Genomic DNA, 17,988 nt, shown 5'->3' on the forward strand with positions numbered 1-17,988 from the left:
ATTCAAATTTTCGCAAACCAAATTCAGTACTCTTTCACGTAACCACCTGTAATGTCTAATTTTCTGCCGTTGATCACTTTAAAAGCTTGCTGACATTTTTTAAAACAAGCAATTTTGAGAAAAAGTAAAGGTTATATTAAAAATATAAGGTCACCAGCTGGGCGCAGTGGCTCATGCTGTAATCCCAGCACTTTGGGAGGCCAAGGTGGGTGGATCTCACCTGAGGTCAGGAGTTTGAGACAGCCTGACCAGTATAGTGAAACCCCACCTCTAGTAAAAATACAAAATTAGCCAGGTGTGGTGGCCCATGCCTGTAATCCCAGCTACTTGGGAGGCTGAGGCAGGAGAATCACTTGAAGCTGGGAGACAGAGGTTACAGTGAGCCAAGATCATGCCATTGCACTCCAGCCTGGGCAATAAGAGCAAAATTCCGTCTCAAAAAATAAATAAAAATAAATAAATAAAAATATATATGATATATATGATTATCTTTACAACAGTTTTAATAGTAAAAACCATATTTGAGATTTTTCCCTTTTAACGTTACTCCTTAGCATCAGCAGTTTAGGGTTTGGAATGGAAAACAGTCTATACCTTACTATGTTTGAGTCTTGGGGGAAAACAATCTGATCCTGGAAAAAACAAATTAGCCCACAGCTATACCTGTTTACCTAGTCAATGTGTGTTTGTTCTGTTTGAAGATACTTCAAAAGTAACAATTGTAAAAGAGATTACTGCTTTGATCAGAGAATCTGAATCCCCTTTGTTTGACCATGAATAATTGGTCTTTGTGATGTTAATGTTTCTTTTAAGGAATATCAGATCTGTAAATGCACCTTAATTACAGGCAAGCAGTTTTGGAGGGAATTTGTGACAGCATTTTATGGAAAGTCTTTCCTAGTTCCCCTTCAAATCTAATTACAGTAGAAAGATTGTTTTAGGCCAAGCAGCAAAAAGCTATAATTATTAGTGCTTCCATTAACGTTCATGTAGGTCAAAAAAGTTATCTTATTGAAGAATAAGATTTAAATCTTAAAAATGCTTAATTTTTCCCTATAAAGCAAAGAACAACATGCAGAGCCTTAACTGAGATGTCCTTGCTAATCTGTTCACCGTAATTATGCTGGCAGCTCAGGAGGCTGTTTTACGAAGACTTCACATTTAGAAACAGCACATGGGAATCCACAACTCAAACAATCTCTAATTCCCACATTTTATTTTTAAATTTGCAACCAACAGTCCAGTTAGAGTACATAAGTACCATATGGAGGGATAAATTTTTTTTCAGTTCTTCTATGTGCATTTTGTGATTTTGTGGTATTAGGCTGAGTTTTTTGTTGTAAGAAGACATATGTATTTATTTTGTCTGTTTGTGTGTGTGATTTTTGTTTGTTTGTTTGTTTGTTCTGTTTTGAGAAGGAGTCTTGCTCTGTCACCAGACTGGAGTATAGTGGCGCGATCTCGGCTCACTGCAACCTCCACCTCCTGGGTTCAAGTGATTCTCCTGCCTCAGCCTCCCGAGTAGCTGAGACTACAGATACAAGCCACCATGCCTGGCTAATTTTTGTATTTTTAGTAGAGACGGGGTTTCACCATGTTGGCCAGGATGGTCTCGATCTCTTGACCTCATGATCCACCTTCCTCAGCCCCCCAGAGTGCTGGGATTACAGGTGTGAGCCACCGTACCCGGCAGAAGATATATGTTAATACAGAATGTTAGATGTTGCTGAAGATGTGAGGAAACAGAATTGCTAAACTGCAGATAGGGTGATTTAGTTAGATATGAGGAAGAATTTCTCAACAGCAGAGTGAAATCTTATGTGGAGGTGGTTTGAAAGTTGCATCTTTTATGAAATAGTATGTGGCAAAGCCTGGGCACACAGCAAGGCCTGTTCTAAGAGGAAGCTTTCAATTGATTGCATTTGTTACTGTACATGGTATTAAGTCCCAGAATGGGATTTTTCTACTCACCTGGTTACAGTGCTAATAATGACCACCATTCAGCATTTTATACACCAAGTACTTACCAACTGCTACCTTCCAAGCATTTTTTTTCAATATTATGTTAACATTTAAACTTACCATTTAAAGAGCTATGAATAGAGCCAGCCTTGCCTGCGTATGAGGAAAAATGACATCTCTGAGGTTTAAAGCATACTGAATTAACACATTCCAAGTCATTTCTTCTTCTTCTTCTTCTTCTTCTTCTTCTTCTTCTTCTTCTTGTTTTTTTTTTTGATTGTTTGTTTTGTTTTGTTTTTTGGTTTTTGGTTTTTGGTTTTTTTTCCTAATTATGGCAGCAATTAGCTTTGCAGCATTGCATTCATTCCAAACAGCAGGGACGGAAAACAATAATCCTGTTTACCTGAAGCTGGAGAGAGTGTACGCAGCTTCGTTCCCTCCCCAGCCTAATCTAAATGCTTTGCTAGGTGCCATCCCACACAATAGAGTGTGACTGAGTCACTAGCAAACACTCTCCCTCACCTGGTTAATTCATTTGTCACTGTAAACCTCTGCAAGGTCAAGAAATAACAGATAACAGGTCATTTCCAACTTAATAAGGTGGCACATTTTACTTACATTCATTTAAAAGATAGAGCCCTCAGATATATGAAAACTTGTTAAAAAGAAATTGTTTGATCTGTTAAAATTATCACAGGGAAAATAACAGAACTCCCTTGGATTGTTCTTGACAATTAATGGAATAGAAAGGTAGCGATTGTAAATGTCTTTTTTTTTTTCTTTGCAGTAATGGAGAAAAGTAAATTATTAAATGGACACGTTATTTATGTTTGAAAAAAGCTGCATCTCACACTAGGAAAATAGGTTACAGGCAATTTTGCATTACAATGTGAACATATCATTAGTTTTAATTTTCCACACCAAAGATTTTAGGGTAATTTGCTTGCATTAGAATGGAGTAGTTTCTCCTCTACGTACATTATCTTTCAAACCTCTGTTGCCTCCATGAGAGGTTTTAGTTCTTTTTTTCTTAATTTGCAAGAAAAATAGTCTTGATTTTTCTAAGTATCTAACTATTATGGCAAAAGTTTTATTGCATACAACAAGAGCTGAAACACAGGGTGAACCCACTGCAAATGTGCCATAACCATTGCATAATGCCAAATATCATAATATGTGAAGGTATACCACCACAGTTTGACATGTTTTAGTGTTGTAGGGCACTAAGTGTACACAGTGTATTTCTCTACTGTAAAATGTAGGCTACTATAGAGGAAGAACAGTAATCAGTTACACATTAACCATAAAAGGTCATTTCTTGCAGCAAATGATATGTTGATGAAGCAATATTTGTCAGTAGACCTGAGTCTTATTACTAAATGACGCTCATGAAGAAAACCATTGTCTAGTGGGACATCATCATATATGCAAATCATCCATTTGTTTAGGATGGTTTAAATATCAAGTCTTTATCTTCACTTCTGTAATGTAACTCACTGACTTTTCAGCTAATCAATCCCTGATGCCACATTTTTCTGTTAACTTACTATGTTGCACATTCAAACAATGATTAATCTCCTAATGTTAACTATGCGATAAGAAAAATATTAAAAGAAAATGAATGACGTATTCACTTGTGTTACAAAATTGTCTACAAACTAGTTTCCCAGCATGAGCTGTGGTTTATATTCAAACTTAAATAACTTGTCTGTGTAACCTTATCTTCCAGGTACTTCCTGCAAACTCCATACATTATGCAATCAAGCCCATAAATATAGGTAGAAGTTACCTTGAATGGCTGAAACGGAGTTAACCACACACATGTAGTTAGAGCGTTATCATTTCTTCCATAAACCTCTCCCTTTTAAGGGATTTACCAAGCTATCATAAAAAATGTGTTATTGCCTGTATCTTTGCAAAACATGAGTTCCTATGAAGTGACTTGCCAGCCTGGGTAACAAAGAGAGACCTTGTCTGTACAAAAACCTTTAAAAATTAGCCAGAGAGACGCGGTGGCATGCGCCTGTAGTCCTTGCTACACTCAGGAGGCTGAGGCAAGAGGACTGCTTGAGCCCAGGAGTTCCACGCTGCAGTGAGCTATGATTGCGCCACTGCACGGCAGCTTAGGTACCAAAGAAAGACCCCATCTTAAAAAAAATGTGACTTGGCTTCTTCTTTTTTTTTTTTTTTTTTTTTTTTTTTTTTTTGACAGAGTCTTGCTCTGTCATCCAAGCTGGAATGCAGTGGCATAGTCTTGGCTCACTGCAACCTCCATCTCCCAGGTTCAAGCGTTTCTCCTGCCTCAACCTCCGGAGTAGCCAGGACCACAGGAGACCGCCACCACGTCTGGCTAATTTTTGTATTTTTAGTAGAAACAGGGTTTTACCATATTGGCCAGGCTGGTCTCGAACTCATGACCTCGTAATCCACCAGCCTCAGCCTCCCAAAGTGCTGGGATTACAGGTGTGAGCCACCGCACCCGGCTGACTTGGCTTCTTAAACATTAAACATACTGGACTTTGTTGCCACATGTCACAATGGCCAGTGTGTTTGTATACTGATATCACTGAATTGAGGTGGCACTGGTATTAAGTATTCTCTCTTTAGTTTTTCTAAATGTCTGAAAAATTAGCATATTATAATTCCAATGATGACATATTACCAGGGTCATACAAACACACACATTTAACCACCTCACCAAACAAACAAGGCGAAGTGTAAAATAAGATGCTTTATGGAGGAAAAAAATGAATATACCTAATCAAATATTCATGGTGGAAGGGATAGAGATTTTCCAGAGATATATCAGCTGAAAATAATTGGGCAGGAAAATTGAAAGGATCAGATTTCCTTTCCTAAACTGACTTTGTAAAATGCTACATAGCAAGCATCACATTGATCATTCTGCTGGTTTATTTTCAGGCGCTGCTGCCAGTAGCTTTATATCTTGCAGCATCTGTGGAGTAGATTAAGAAACTAAACTCAGTTATTGTGAGGGTCGAACATTTTTTAAACAAGTAAACACAAGGCCTTTCTTTCTCTTTGTATCTTTATTTTATTTTATTTGCATTATTGTTTTTTAATTTATTATTCATTTTTTAAAATAGAGACAAGGTCTTGCTATGTTGGCCTGGCTGGTCTCAAACTCGTGGCCTCAAGCAACCCTCTTGCCTCAGCCACCGAAACTGCTGGGATTACAAGTGTGAGTCACTATGTCTGGCCCATTTATTGATTTCTTTTTTACAGACAGGATCTTGCTTTCTCACCCAGCCCAAGTGCAGTGGTGAGATCATAGTTTACTGCAGCCTCAACCTCCTGGGTTCAAGAGTTCCTCCCGCCTCAGCCTCATAAGTAGTTGTGACTACATGGATTTCTCATTATTACAAACACCGTCTAATGTAAAAACTTTTTTTTTTTTTTTTAAGATGGAGTCTTGATCTTGTCACCCAGGCTGAAGTGCAATGGCATGATCTCGGTTCACTGCAACCTCTGCCTCCCGACCTCAAGTGATCCGCCTGCCTCAGCCTCCCAAAGTGCTGGGATTACAGGCATGAGCAATGGCACCCTGCCAGTAAATTGTTAACAATTGTGTGTTAGCCATTCTAGACAATGTATATTTCATATAAATTATTTACATAAATGGCACCATGAAATATGTGTTACCTAGTGACTTTTTTCCCCACTTGTTTTGCCTTTAGAGATCTTCTTTTTCTTTTTCTTTGAGATGGAGTCTCACTCTGCCAGCAGGCTATAGTGCAGTGGCACGATCTCGGCTCACTACAACCTCTGCCTCCTTGTTCAAGTGATTCTCCTGCCTCAGTCTCCCGAGTAGCTGGGACTACAGGCACGAGCCACCACACCCAGCTAATTTTTGTATTTCTAGTAGAGATGAGGTTTCGCCATCTTGGCCAGGCTGGTCTTGAACTCCTGACCTCATGATCCACCCGCCTGGGCCTCCCAAAGTGCTGGGTTTACAGGCGTGAGGCACCGTTCCCAGCCTAGAGATCTTCTTGTGTCAGTACAGATATAGCCACTTTACTATGTTAAAATTGCTGAATAGGATGGGTGTGTTGACTCCCCCCTGTAATCCCAGCACTTTGGGAGGCTGAGGCGGGCGAATCACGAGATCAGGAGTTCAAGACCAGCCTGGCCAACATGGTGAAACCCCATCTCTACTAAAAATACAAAAATTAGCTGGGCTTGGTGGCACGTGCCTGTAATCCCAGCTACTCGGGAGGCTGAGGCAGGAGAATGGCTTGAACCCAGGAGGTGGAGGTTGCAATGAGCCGAGACCATGCCACTGCACTCCAGCCTGGTGACAGAGCAAGACTCCATCTCCAAAAAAAAAATTGCTGAATAGTAGTACATGGTGTGGATGTACTAGAGTTCACTTAGTAATTTACTTCATCATTACATACTTACTGTTGGATATTTAGATGGCTGCTGATTTGTCATTATTACAAACAGTGCTGCAATAATTCTGCTATGCCTGTCTTTGTGCACATTTGAATAATTTTAAGGAATAAATTCTTAAAAGTGGAATGCCAAAGTGTATGACACTTTTATGTGTGTGTGTTCATATACATACTATATATTTTTATATATACATATAATATATATTTATATATACATACTATATATTTTTATATATACATACAATATATATTTATGTATACATACAATATATTTATATACTATATATTTATAAATACAATATATATTTATATATACAATATATACTATATAAATATATAGTACATAAATATATATATATTTTTATATATATATAAACGCTCAAGTGATTCACCCACCTCAGCCTCCCAAAGTGCTAGGACTACAGGTGTGAGTCACCACAACCAGCCAAAATTTTATATTTAATAGATCCATGAAATTGCCCTCTGTACAGATATATATTTTACAAAGTCCACAAGAGGTTATATTTTTACTAACATTATGAGACTTTCAGTTTCCTCTACAGCCTCCTGGAATCTTTCTCATTTTTGTACATCAGTTGAACAAAATGCTATTCCATTACTGTTTTAATTTACATTTTCCTGATACTCAGGGGGCTGGCGATCTTTTCATATGTTTATTGGCCACTTGTATGTCTTTTTGGTGAATTGCCTACTTACTCCTATTGCCTAATTTTTTGTTTGTTGGATTATCTTTTTTTTTTCTTTTTTTCTTTTGAGATGGAGTTTTGCTCTTGTTGCCCAGGCTGGAGTGCAGTGGCGCGATCTTGGCTGACCACAACCTCCACCTCCCGGGTTTAAGCAATTCTCCTGCAGCAGCCTGCCTAGTAGCTGGGATTATAGGCACCCACCACCACACCAGGCTAATTTTTTTTTTTTTGAGATGGAGTCTCACTCTGTCATCAGGCTGGAGTGCAGTGGCACGATCTCGGCTCACTGCAACCTCCACCTCCTGGGTTTAGGTCATTCTCCTGCCTCAGCCTCCCGAGAAGCTGGGATTACAGGCATGTGCCACCATGCCCAGCTAATTTTTTTGTATTTTTAGTAGAGACGGTGTTTCACCATGTTGGCCAGGATGGTCTCGATCTCTTGACCTTGTGATCTGCCCGCCTCAGCTTCCCAAAGTTCTGGGATTACAGATGAGAGCCACTGCACCAGGCTAATTTTTGTATTTTCAGTAGAGATAGGGGTTCTCCATATTGGGCAGGCTGGTCTCCAACTCCTGACCTCAGGTGATCCTCCTGCCTCAGCCTCCCAAAGTGCTGGGATTATAGGCCTGAGCCACCACACCCAGCCAGATTATCTTTTTCTTTAAATAGCTTTTTAAAGAATGTCTTTTGTAATTGTGAATATTAATCTTTTGCTGCAAATAATTTCTCCTAGTCACTTACTATTTTAGGAACTTGAGGGAGAGGGGTCACTTGTCTTTTAACTTTTTTTTTTGGCAGGGAACAGAGTCTCACTCTGTCACCCAGGCTGGAGAAAGTGGTGAGATCACAGCTCGCTGTAGCCTCAACCTGCTAGGCTCAAGCAATCCTCCTGCCTCAGCCTCCCAAGTAGCTAGGACTACAGGCATGAGTCACTGCACTATGTCTTTTAACTTTATGATCACACTGATTCACAAGACTTTCCATTATGTTAGAAATTCTCCTGGTCTTTATTACATCAATTATTTACACAGCATGGAGAAATCTGATTTGATCCATTTATGGGCTAATTGTTCTGATCAATTTATGTAATCTGTGTTGAACCCTAAGCACCGTGCCAGTTTTTGGCCGGAATTCCCTCTGCTTTCGTCCTATCTACCATTTTGCAGCTTGCAGAGTCTTGTGCTTTCTTTAAGGGTTAATCCAAGTATCAAAGTCCACAGGGATCTCTCTCTTCCTGGTTCACCATGCGTTTGGGACATGATAAAGTTTTGTATTTTGCATGTGTAGATATTGTAACTTAAACTAGACGGGATTCTATTCAAGTGAAGCAGCTTCGCTTTTGTCTGGACTCTGCGTTTTTACTCCAGTACGTATCTGTTGGTTGTTTTAAAAATACTTTGTCATAGGAAAATCTTCAATGACTCCTTTCTGCCTCATACATACACGCTGTGGGCAATTTGCATCGGCATCTCTTCAATCATCCTTTGTGTGTGCTCTGTCTTCTGTTGAGGTGTCTCATTAGGCCACCCTGCTCCTTACCTCTGGGGTTCCAAACCTCAACAATAATGTTGTGAACTATGTTAAGGATCCCATTTCCTCAAAACCTTCTGGTGGCATAAAAAGAAGAATCTAGTATTTTTCACATTTGAAAGATATATCTTTAAAGTCCAACTGGCGCCTGGCATGGGTCTATATTTCATGCTACCTCAGATCTGCTTTCTCAAACACAACTGCAGTGCGCGATGTCGGGATTTAATGGTGGCCCCCCTAAGATCAGACCCCATGATCCTTGACAGCAGGTTTTTTGGCTTTTCAGAATTAAAGATAACACCAGGTCTGGGGCGGTGGCTCACACCTGTAATCCCAGCACTTTGGGAGGCCAAGGTGGGCGGATTACGACGTCAGGAGTTCAAGACCAGCCTGGCCAACATAGTGAAACCTCGTCTCTATTAAAGATACAAAAAGTACCTGGGCATGGTGGCACACGCCTGTAGTCCCAGCTACTTGGGAGGCTGAGGCAGGAGAATCGCTTGAACCCGGGAGGTGGAGATTGCAGCAAGCTGAGATCGCGCCACTGCACTATAGCTTGGGCAACAAGTGAGACTTCGTCAAAAAATAAAAAAATAAGAAAAACTAATCAAAACTACATTAAAATAAAATTGGTATTTTATTGTGTGAGTTGTGCATATTATTACCACTGCCTCTACTATGTTTACCTTTTTTTTTTTTTTTGAGACAGAGTATCTCTCTTGTTGCCCAGGCTGGAGTGCAGTGGCATGTTCTCAGCTCATTGCAACCTCCGCCTCCCGGGTTCAAGTGATTCCCCTGCCTCATCCTCCTTAGTAGCTGGGATTACAAGTGCCCACTACCACATCCAGCTAATTTTTTTGTAGTTTTAGTAGAGATGGGGTTTCACCATATTGGCCGGGCTGGTCTCGAACTCCTGACCTCAAGTGAGCCACCTGCCTTGGCCTCCCAAAGTGCTGGGATTATAGGCGTGAGCCACTGTGCCTGGTCTATCCTGATATTTTTTAAAGACATTAAGGCAGTAATGTTCTTTCTGACATTTTAGTTTAAAGCTCTGGAGCCTCGTGTGTGTGTGTGTGTGTGTGTGTGTGTGTGTGTGTGTGTAGTCTTCATTGACATACATTCAAAGCATTTAGTGTGCTGCATGGCAGAAACTGCACACCATGGGAGTAGAATAAAAACAAGTTTGGGGGCCGGGCACGGTGGCTCAAGCCTGTAATCCCAGCACTTTGAGAGGCCGAGGCGGGCGGATCACGAGGTCAGGAGATCCAGACCATCCAGGCTAACACGGTGAAACCCCGTCTCTACTAAAAAATACAAAAAACTAGCCGGGCGAGGTGGCGAGCGCCTGTAGTCCCAGCTATTCGGGAGGCTGAGGCAGGAGAATGGCGTAAACCCGAGAGGCGGAGCTTGCAGTGAGCTGAGATCCGGCCACTGCACTCCAGCCTGGGCAACAGAGGGAGACTCCGTCTCAAAAACAAAAAACAAAAAAACAAAAACCAGTTTGGTAAGTGTGGTAACTGTGGTGGTACCCAAGACATCAAGGCCATCATGACAGAGAAATGACGAGACAGAGGAAAGTGAGGTGTTTGAACTGAGATGGAATTGCTTCTGTGGATTAGTGCTAGGTTTTCTTCAAGTGAACTTTCAACCTTCTACAAATATAAATCCTCGAAGACCAGTCCTAGACAGCAGAATTTCATCTGTTAAAATAAAGTCCCCAAACATTTATTCTTTTTATTGTTTTTAGTTTTATTTCAAAATGATTTCAAACCTACAGAAAAAGTTGCAAGAATAATACAAAAATTCCCATTCTTTTTTTTTTTTTTTTTTTTTTTTTGAGAGGGAGTCTTGCTCTTTCATCCAGGCTGGAGTGCACTGGCGCGATCTCGGCTCACTACAACCTCTGCCTCCCGCGTTCAAGCGATTCTCCTACCTCAGCCTCCGGAGTAGCTGGGATTACAGGCACACACCACCATATCTGGCTAAACTTCTTTTTTTTTTTTTTTTTTTTTTTTTTTGAGAATTCCCATATACTTTCATCCTGATTTGCCAATCATTAATATTTTGCTACATCTGCATCTCTGTTTCTGTGTGTGTTTATATCTCTCAGTATGTATACAATACACTCTCACAGACACTCACACACACAGACTTTTTTCTCCTGATTTACAGTTAATTGTTCACATTTACCTCCTTTGAATAATCAGGGTGTGTATACTTAAAAAGAAAGGATATTCTCTTATAGAACTAGTTATTTTTATTTTATTTGGTTGTTTGAAAATTTTTTTTTTTTTTTTTTTTTTTTTTTTTTGAGACAGTCTCACTGTCACGCAGGCTGGAGCACAGTGGCACCATCTCGGCTCACTGCAAGCTCCGCCTCCCAAGTTCAAGCAATTCTCCTGTATCAGCCTCTAGAGCAGCTGGGATTACAGGCACCCACCCCGACTCTCAGCCAATTTTTGTATTTTTTAGTAGAGATGGGGTTTCACCATGTTGACCAGGCTGATCTCGAACTCCTGACGTCAAGTGATCCACCCATCTCAGACTCCCAAAGTGCCTGAATTACAGGCATGAGACACCCTCTTACATAACTATATTGTCAAGTTCAGTCATGTAGTATTGGTTTATTATCAAATATACAGTTCATACTCAAATTTGGCTAATTACCCCAAAATATTTATTGTGTCCCTCATCTAGAACCAAACCCAGGATTACCCATTTCTTTAAAAAGGAACAGTGCCTGGCTGGGCGCGGTGGCTCACGCCTGTAATCCTAGCACTTTGGAAGGCCAAAGCAGGTGGATCACCTGAGGTCAGGAGTTCAAGACCAGCCTGACCAACATGGCGAAACTCTGTCTCTACTAAAAATATAAAAATTAGCCAGGTGTGGTGGTGCATGCCTGTAATCCCAACTAGTTGGGAGGCTGAGGCAGGAAAATCACTTGAACCTGGGAGGCAGAGGTTGCAGTGAGCTGAGATTGCTCCACTGCACTCCAGGCTGGGCGACAGAGGGAGACTCTGTCTCAAACAAACAAACAAACAAAAAACAAAACAAAACAAAATAGTCCCTGAACTTTTCTTTTTCTCTTACAACATCTGCATTTTTTTCTTTTTTCTTTTTCATTCTTTTTTTTTTTTTCTTTTTTTTTGGAGATGGAGTCTCACTCTGTCGCCCAGGCTGGAGTGCAGTGGCACAATCTCGGCTTACTGCAAGCTGCTCCTCCTCCCGGGTTCACGCCGTTCTCCTGCCTCAGTCTCCCAAGTAGCTGGGACTACAGGCGCCTGCCACCATGCCTGGCTAATTTTTTGTATTTTTAGTAGACACAGGGTTTCACCATGTTAGCCAGGGTGGTCTCAACCTCCTGACCTTGTGATCCACCCTCCTTGGCCTCCCAAAGTGCTGGGATTACAGGCATGAGCCACCGTGACTGGCCAACATCTACATTTTTTTCGAAGGGTGGAGGCCGCTCTTTCATAGAATGTTCCTCAATTGGGGTTTGTCTTATCTCTCCTCATGATTAGATTCAGGTTATGCTTTTTTTTTTTTTTTTTAGAAATTTATGTACATAAATTCCTTATTATTTCTCAGTTCACACCAGGATATTGATTTTGCATCCTTCTCAGTTTACATTGGGAAACTCATAATGTGGCAAACTCATAATGTGACAAGGACAAACTCAGTTTGTCCTTTTTTAAAAAAAACTTTCATTAGAGGGATAGTATTTCACTCTGTTGCCTAGGCTAGAGTGCAGTGGTATGATCTAAGCTCACTGCAGCCTTGAACTTCTGGGCTTAAGCGAACCTCCTGCCTTAGCCTCCCAAGTAGCTCGGACTACAGGTGCGCACTACCATGCCTGGCAATTTCTTTTTTTGGTTTATTTTTTGTAAAGATGAGGTCTCAGTGTGTTGCCCAGGCTGGTCTTGAACTCCTAGGCTCAAGCAATCCTCCTGCCTCAGCCTCTCAAAGCATTAAGATTACAGGCATGAACTACTGCACCCAGCCAGATTGTCCTATTGATGGTGATATTGATTTTGATCATTTGTTTAAGGTAGTGTAGGCCAGGCTCTTCCATTGTTACTATTTGTTTCCATTGAAATTAATACCTCATCTATGGGGGAAATACCTTAAGACTATGTAAATATAGCCTGTTCCTCTTCTGAATTTCATCCAGTCATTTTGGTATCCATTGATTCTTGCCTGAATTAATACTATGATGGTTGCAAAATGGTGATTTTTCTTTTTCTTTTCTTTTCTTTACTTTTCTTTACTTTTTTTTTTTTTTTTTTTTGAGACAGGGTCTTGCTCTGTCGCCAGGCTGGAGTGCAGTGGTGCTATCTCAGTTCACTACAACCTCCGATTCCCTGGTTCAAATGATTCTCCTGCCTCAGCCTCCCGATTAGCTGGGATTACAGGCACATGCCACCACGACCAGCTAATTTTTGTATTTTTAGTAGAGACAGGGTGTCACCATGTTGGCCAGGATGGTCTCGATCGCCTGACCTTGTGATCTGCCCGCCTCAGCCTCCCAAAGTGCTGGATTACAGGCGTGAGCCATTTTTCTAACTCTATTATTTCTTCTACATTGCTAGTTGACATTCTATCAAACTTTTATTTTTAATTTATTTACTTTGAAACAGGGTCTTGTTCTGTCACCCAGGCTGGAGTGCAGGGGTGTGACCATCATAGCTCACTGAAGCCCTGACCTCCCGAACTCAAGCAATCCTCCCAACGTTAGCCTCCTGAGTAGCTGGGACAATGGGCAAATGCCACCAATCCAGCTAATTTATGTATTTATTTTTATTTTGGAGAGATGGGGGTCTCACTATATTGCCCAGGCTGGTCTTGAACTTTTGGGTTCAAGCGATCCTCCCACCTGGGCCTCCCAAAATGCTGGGATCAGAGGCATGAGCCATTGTGCCTAACCTCAAACTTTTATTTTTAATTTTACCTCTTATGTCTATTATGAATAAGATGGGGTTCACCAAGTATTGATTGCCTATTTTGTATGGGACCCTAGGAAGCATCAGGAGGAACACAAAGATCAGATCATTTGTTCCCTACAGGGCCACTTGACTTGTTTGGGGCGACAGGTATAAGGCAGATGGTGAGAAGTGCTTTACTGGGGATACAAAGGGAAAGAGAAGAAAACAACAGAGAGGGTAATTCTTTCTGGGGGAGCTGGTGTGACCCTGGGAGAAAGGTAGGCTTACAGCCGGGCCTTGTGGTGTATATGGTCTCACTCTGTCTCCCAGGTTGGAATGCAGTGGTATGACTTCGGTTCACTGCAGCCTCTGCCTCCCGGGCTCAAGCAATTCTCCTCCTTCAGCCTCCCAAGTAGCTGGGACCAAAGGTGCATGCCACCACACCCGGCTATTTTTTGTACTTTCAGTAGAGACGGGGTTTTGCCAAGTTTGCCAGGTTGGTCTTAAACCCCTGACCTCAAGTGATCCACCCGCCTCGGCCTCCCAAAGTGCTGGAATTATGGGCGTGAGTCACCATGCCCAGCCTGAGACTGGGTAATTGATAAAGGAAAAAGGTTTAATGGACTCAAAATTCCACATGGCTGGGGAGGCCTCACAGTCATGGCAGAAGATTAAGGAGGAGCAAAGGGACTTATTACATGGTGGCGGGCAAGAGAGAACTCATGAGAGGGAACCCCCCTTTATAAAACCATCGGACCTCATGAGACTTATTCACTATTACAAAAACAGCATGGGAAAGACCCGTTCCCATGATTCAATTACCTCCTACCGGGTTTCTCCCACGACACGTGGGAATTATGGGAGCTACAATTCAAGATGAGATTAAGGTGGAGACGCAGCCAAATCATATCAATGACATATGTACTCAAAGAAAGGCATTAGGGTTGGAGGAAACCCGAGGGGCTTTTGGGAAATTACAAATAATCCATATGGTTAGAGCCTAAGGTTCATGGGAGAAGAGCAGGGGAGGGATAGTGAGCTACAAAGTTGGGAAGATAGGCTGGGGTCAGCACAAGGTCCCAGGCTGAGGAGTTTGAACTTCCTTCCTCACTGAGGAAAGCGGTGAAACGTATCTGAGAAGTGAGGTTACCTATCAGTTGATGCTTACAGTGCTTAGGGCAGGGACTATATCTTATTCATCTTTGTATTTCTAAGACCTGCAACAGTGCTCTGCACAGACCACTACTGAACACAGAGTGTTCAAAAAATATTTGCAGGTACCAATCTGCCGAATAATTTAGAATAAAGACTGGCGTATATGTATGTTTTATGTGTGAGTTGTAGTCACGACAGTGGGGAGCTGGGGGGTGGATCCTTAGAAATTCAGCTGTCTACTGAATTTTTAATAGAAAATGTTTTGTTTTTGAAACAGGGCCTTACTCTGTTGCCCAGGCTGGAATGCAGTGGCATAATCATGGCTCACTGTAACCTCAAACTCCTGAGTTCAAACAGTCCTCTTGCCTCAGCTTCCCAAGTAGCTGGGACTACAGGCGTGTGCCACCACACCTGGTAGTTTCTTCTTTTTACTCGTTGCAGAGACTGGGGTCTTGCTATGTTGCCCAGGCTGGTCTTGAACTCCTGGTTTTAAGCAATCCTCCCACTTCAGCCTTTCAAAGCATTGGGATAACAGGTGTGAGCCATCTTGCTGCGCCTCTAGAATATGTTTTAAATATCATGTTCGTAGACAAACACCCCCACCCTCCCTCTACTTTAATTTCTGAAATCTCAGTAACCAAATTTGGGAATAACTTTTGAACAACTTTATGTTCCAAAAAAGAGAACAAGGCTCTTAGAGAAGCAATAGTATGAGCTGGGCATGGTGGCTCAAGCCTGTAATCTCAGAAATTTGAGAGGCTGAGGCAGGAGGATTGCTTGAGTGCAGAAGTTCGAGACCATCCTGGGCCACATGGAGAAACCCCGTTTCTACAAAAAATTAAAAAATTTAGCTTGACATGGTGGGGCCTGTGGCCCCACCTACTGGAGAAGCTGAGGTGGGAGGATCATTTGAACCCAGGAGGTTGGAGCTGCAGTAAGCCATGTTTGCATCACTGCACTCCAGCCTAAGCAACAGAGCAAGACCCTGTCTCAAAAAAAAAAAAAAAAAAAAAAAAGAGAGAGAGAAAGAGAAAGGTAACATCCCATTTGAAACTATTTCATGCCAAATCTTCTATGTGAGTATTTTAGAATTTAAAAAACCAAACACAAACACCTCTTTAAAGATGCATATAAACTTTACCTGGTTTTAAGAGTCTATGCATTTTGTCATGCCAAATCTTCTATGTGAGTATTTTAGAATTTAAAAAACCAAACACAAACACCTCTTTAAAGATGCATATAAACTTTACCTGGTTTTAAGAGTCTATGCATTTTGTCAAAATAGTGTAAACAGCCTATTTTATTTAATATGAGAAAACAGAGCAACAAAGTAAAATGAGAACCCAAAATAACAGAGTAAAAATAATTGTAGAGGAAGTCTTGCTGATCACTTAGGAAATGAATTAAAGCATATTTACATTTCAGACATTCCCTATATTATCCCTTTTGAACTTCAGACTCCCCTTTGTAATCTCTCTTCAGCTTCTTCATTCTGCAGTGAAATTCCTGAAAATCTAGCAGCTTGGTTAAGAAAGCTTACATGTTTTCCCAGTACAGAGTATTGGCAAGTTGTAGCTACACTTTACTGGCTTCAAATGGAAAATCATTTGATAATCACCTACTACAGTTCCAATTAACCCTTAAATGTAGGAAAGTAATATTTATGTTTTCATTTAAAATATTTATTCTGATTACAAATGGAATACATAGCAATTGTAGAAAATCTAGAAAATACTGAAAAGTATCCAGAAGAGAATAACGACCCATAATTTATTTATTTTTTTGTTTTAGATGGAGTCTTGCTCTGTCGCCCAGGATGGAGTACAGTGGCGCAATCTCGGCTCACTGCAACCTCTGCCTTCCGGGTTCAAGTGATTCTCCTGTCTCAGTCTCCTGAGTAGCTGGGATTACAGGCACACATCACCATGCCCGGCTAATTTTTGTATTTTCAGTAGGGATGGGGTTTCCCCATGTTGGCCAGGCTGGTCTTGAACTCTTGACCTCAGGTGATCCACCCACGTTGGCCTCCCTTTGGGATTACAGGCGTGAGCCACCGTGCCCAGCAGTGACCTATAATTTAACCATCCAATGAAGGCCACCAAAATACATCCATGTTTGGTATTTTCTTTTCATCTTTGTGGGTACATATTGATAAAACTCCCTTCTTTCACTACACATAGCATGAATGTTTTCCTGTGTCACTAAATATTCCTTAATATGAATTTTCCCCCTTTTTTTCCAACTACTCAACTTTTTGGTAGCATAACAGTAGCCATGGTATGGATATATTGCTTAACTACTCCCCTGTTGTTGGACACCTAACCTAGGTTATTTCCAATTTTATTTTTATTTAAATTAATTATTATTATTTGAGACAGGGTCTTGCTCTGTCACCCAGGCTGGAGTGCAGTGGTGTGATCATAGCTCACAGTAACCTTGAACTCCTGGGCTCAAGTAATCCTCCTACCTCAGCCTTCCAAGTAGCTGGGACTACCTGCATACATCACCATGCCTAATTCATTTTAAACATTTTTGTAGAGATAGGGGTCTCACTATGTTGCTCAAGCTGGTCTCCAGCTCCTGGCCTCAAGCAATCCTCCCACCTTAGCCTCCCAAAGGGCTGGGATTATAGGTGTGAGCCACCATGCCTGGCCCAATTTTATATATAAAATTTATATATATATATATAAAATATATATATACACACACACATACAGGTATATATATACACACACATATATCTTTATATATAATTTTGGGCCAGGCATGGTGGCTGGCCCAATTTTATATATAAAGATATATGTGTGTGTATATATATACCTGTACGTGTGTATGGTGGGCCAGGCATGTATATATATATACACAATACAGATATATACACACACACACATACACCTTTCCTAAAAGAGAAATTATCTATCATTTTCAAAGTTATTTACATTTTAGCCTTTTTCATACTTATTGTCAAATTGCCCTTCCCCAAAGTTGTAAAGTTTACTCAAGAAGAACTCGCATTGCTCTTAGGCACAACTTTTACACACTTCATCTATAAATCAACATCTAAAAGAGTATTTCCGTGTGACCCATGCACACACAGTTCATTTGAGCATTCACAGGGTGTTCCCCACAGCCTGGTACCATTACAGCTTTTGTCATCACATGAACAGCAATTGGCTCAAAACACTACCCATTGTGATGCTGATGATGAGACCTCCCTAATGTTCTAAAAGATTGTTTGGTGTAACCACTTTAGCTCAGACCTTTCTCTTAACCTTGCCTATCATGTTTCGAGTCAAA

At 41.0% G+C, this 17,988-nt stretch overlaps 1 protein-coding gene across 4 annotated transcripts in view; it reads left to right on the forward strand.

The window, feature by feature from the left end:
* The window catches only part of PIBF1 (progesterone immunomodulatory binding factor 1), a 278,245-nt gene extending 261,446 nt beyond the window's left edge, over positions 1-16,799 (forward strand). For 3 of the 4 annotated variants that reach the window (XM_077974341.1, XM_077974345.1, XM_077974342.1), the window contains one exon: positions 16,483-16,799. In XM_077974341.1, coding sequence (XP_077830467.1) covers positions 16,483-16,566 — 84 coding nt within the window. In that variant the 3' untranslated portion in view covers positions 16,567-16,799. Of the gene's footprint in view, positions 1-5,387; positions 5,611-16,482 lie in introns of those variants that run through there. The other variant, XM_077974343.1, reaches the window with a different exon arrangement.
* The last annotated feature ends 1,189 nt before the right edge of the window (positions 16,800-17,988 follow it).

The sequence above is a fragment of the Macaca mulatta genome, chromosome 17 (genome assembly GCF_049350105.2).
Source record: "Macaca mulatta isolate MMU2019108-1 chromosome 17, T2T-MMU8v2.0, whole genome shotgun sequence".
In the NCBI taxonomy this organism is placed as follows: domain Eukaryota; kingdom Metazoa; phylum Chordata; class Mammalia; order Primates; family Cercopithecidae; genus Macaca; species Macaca mulatta.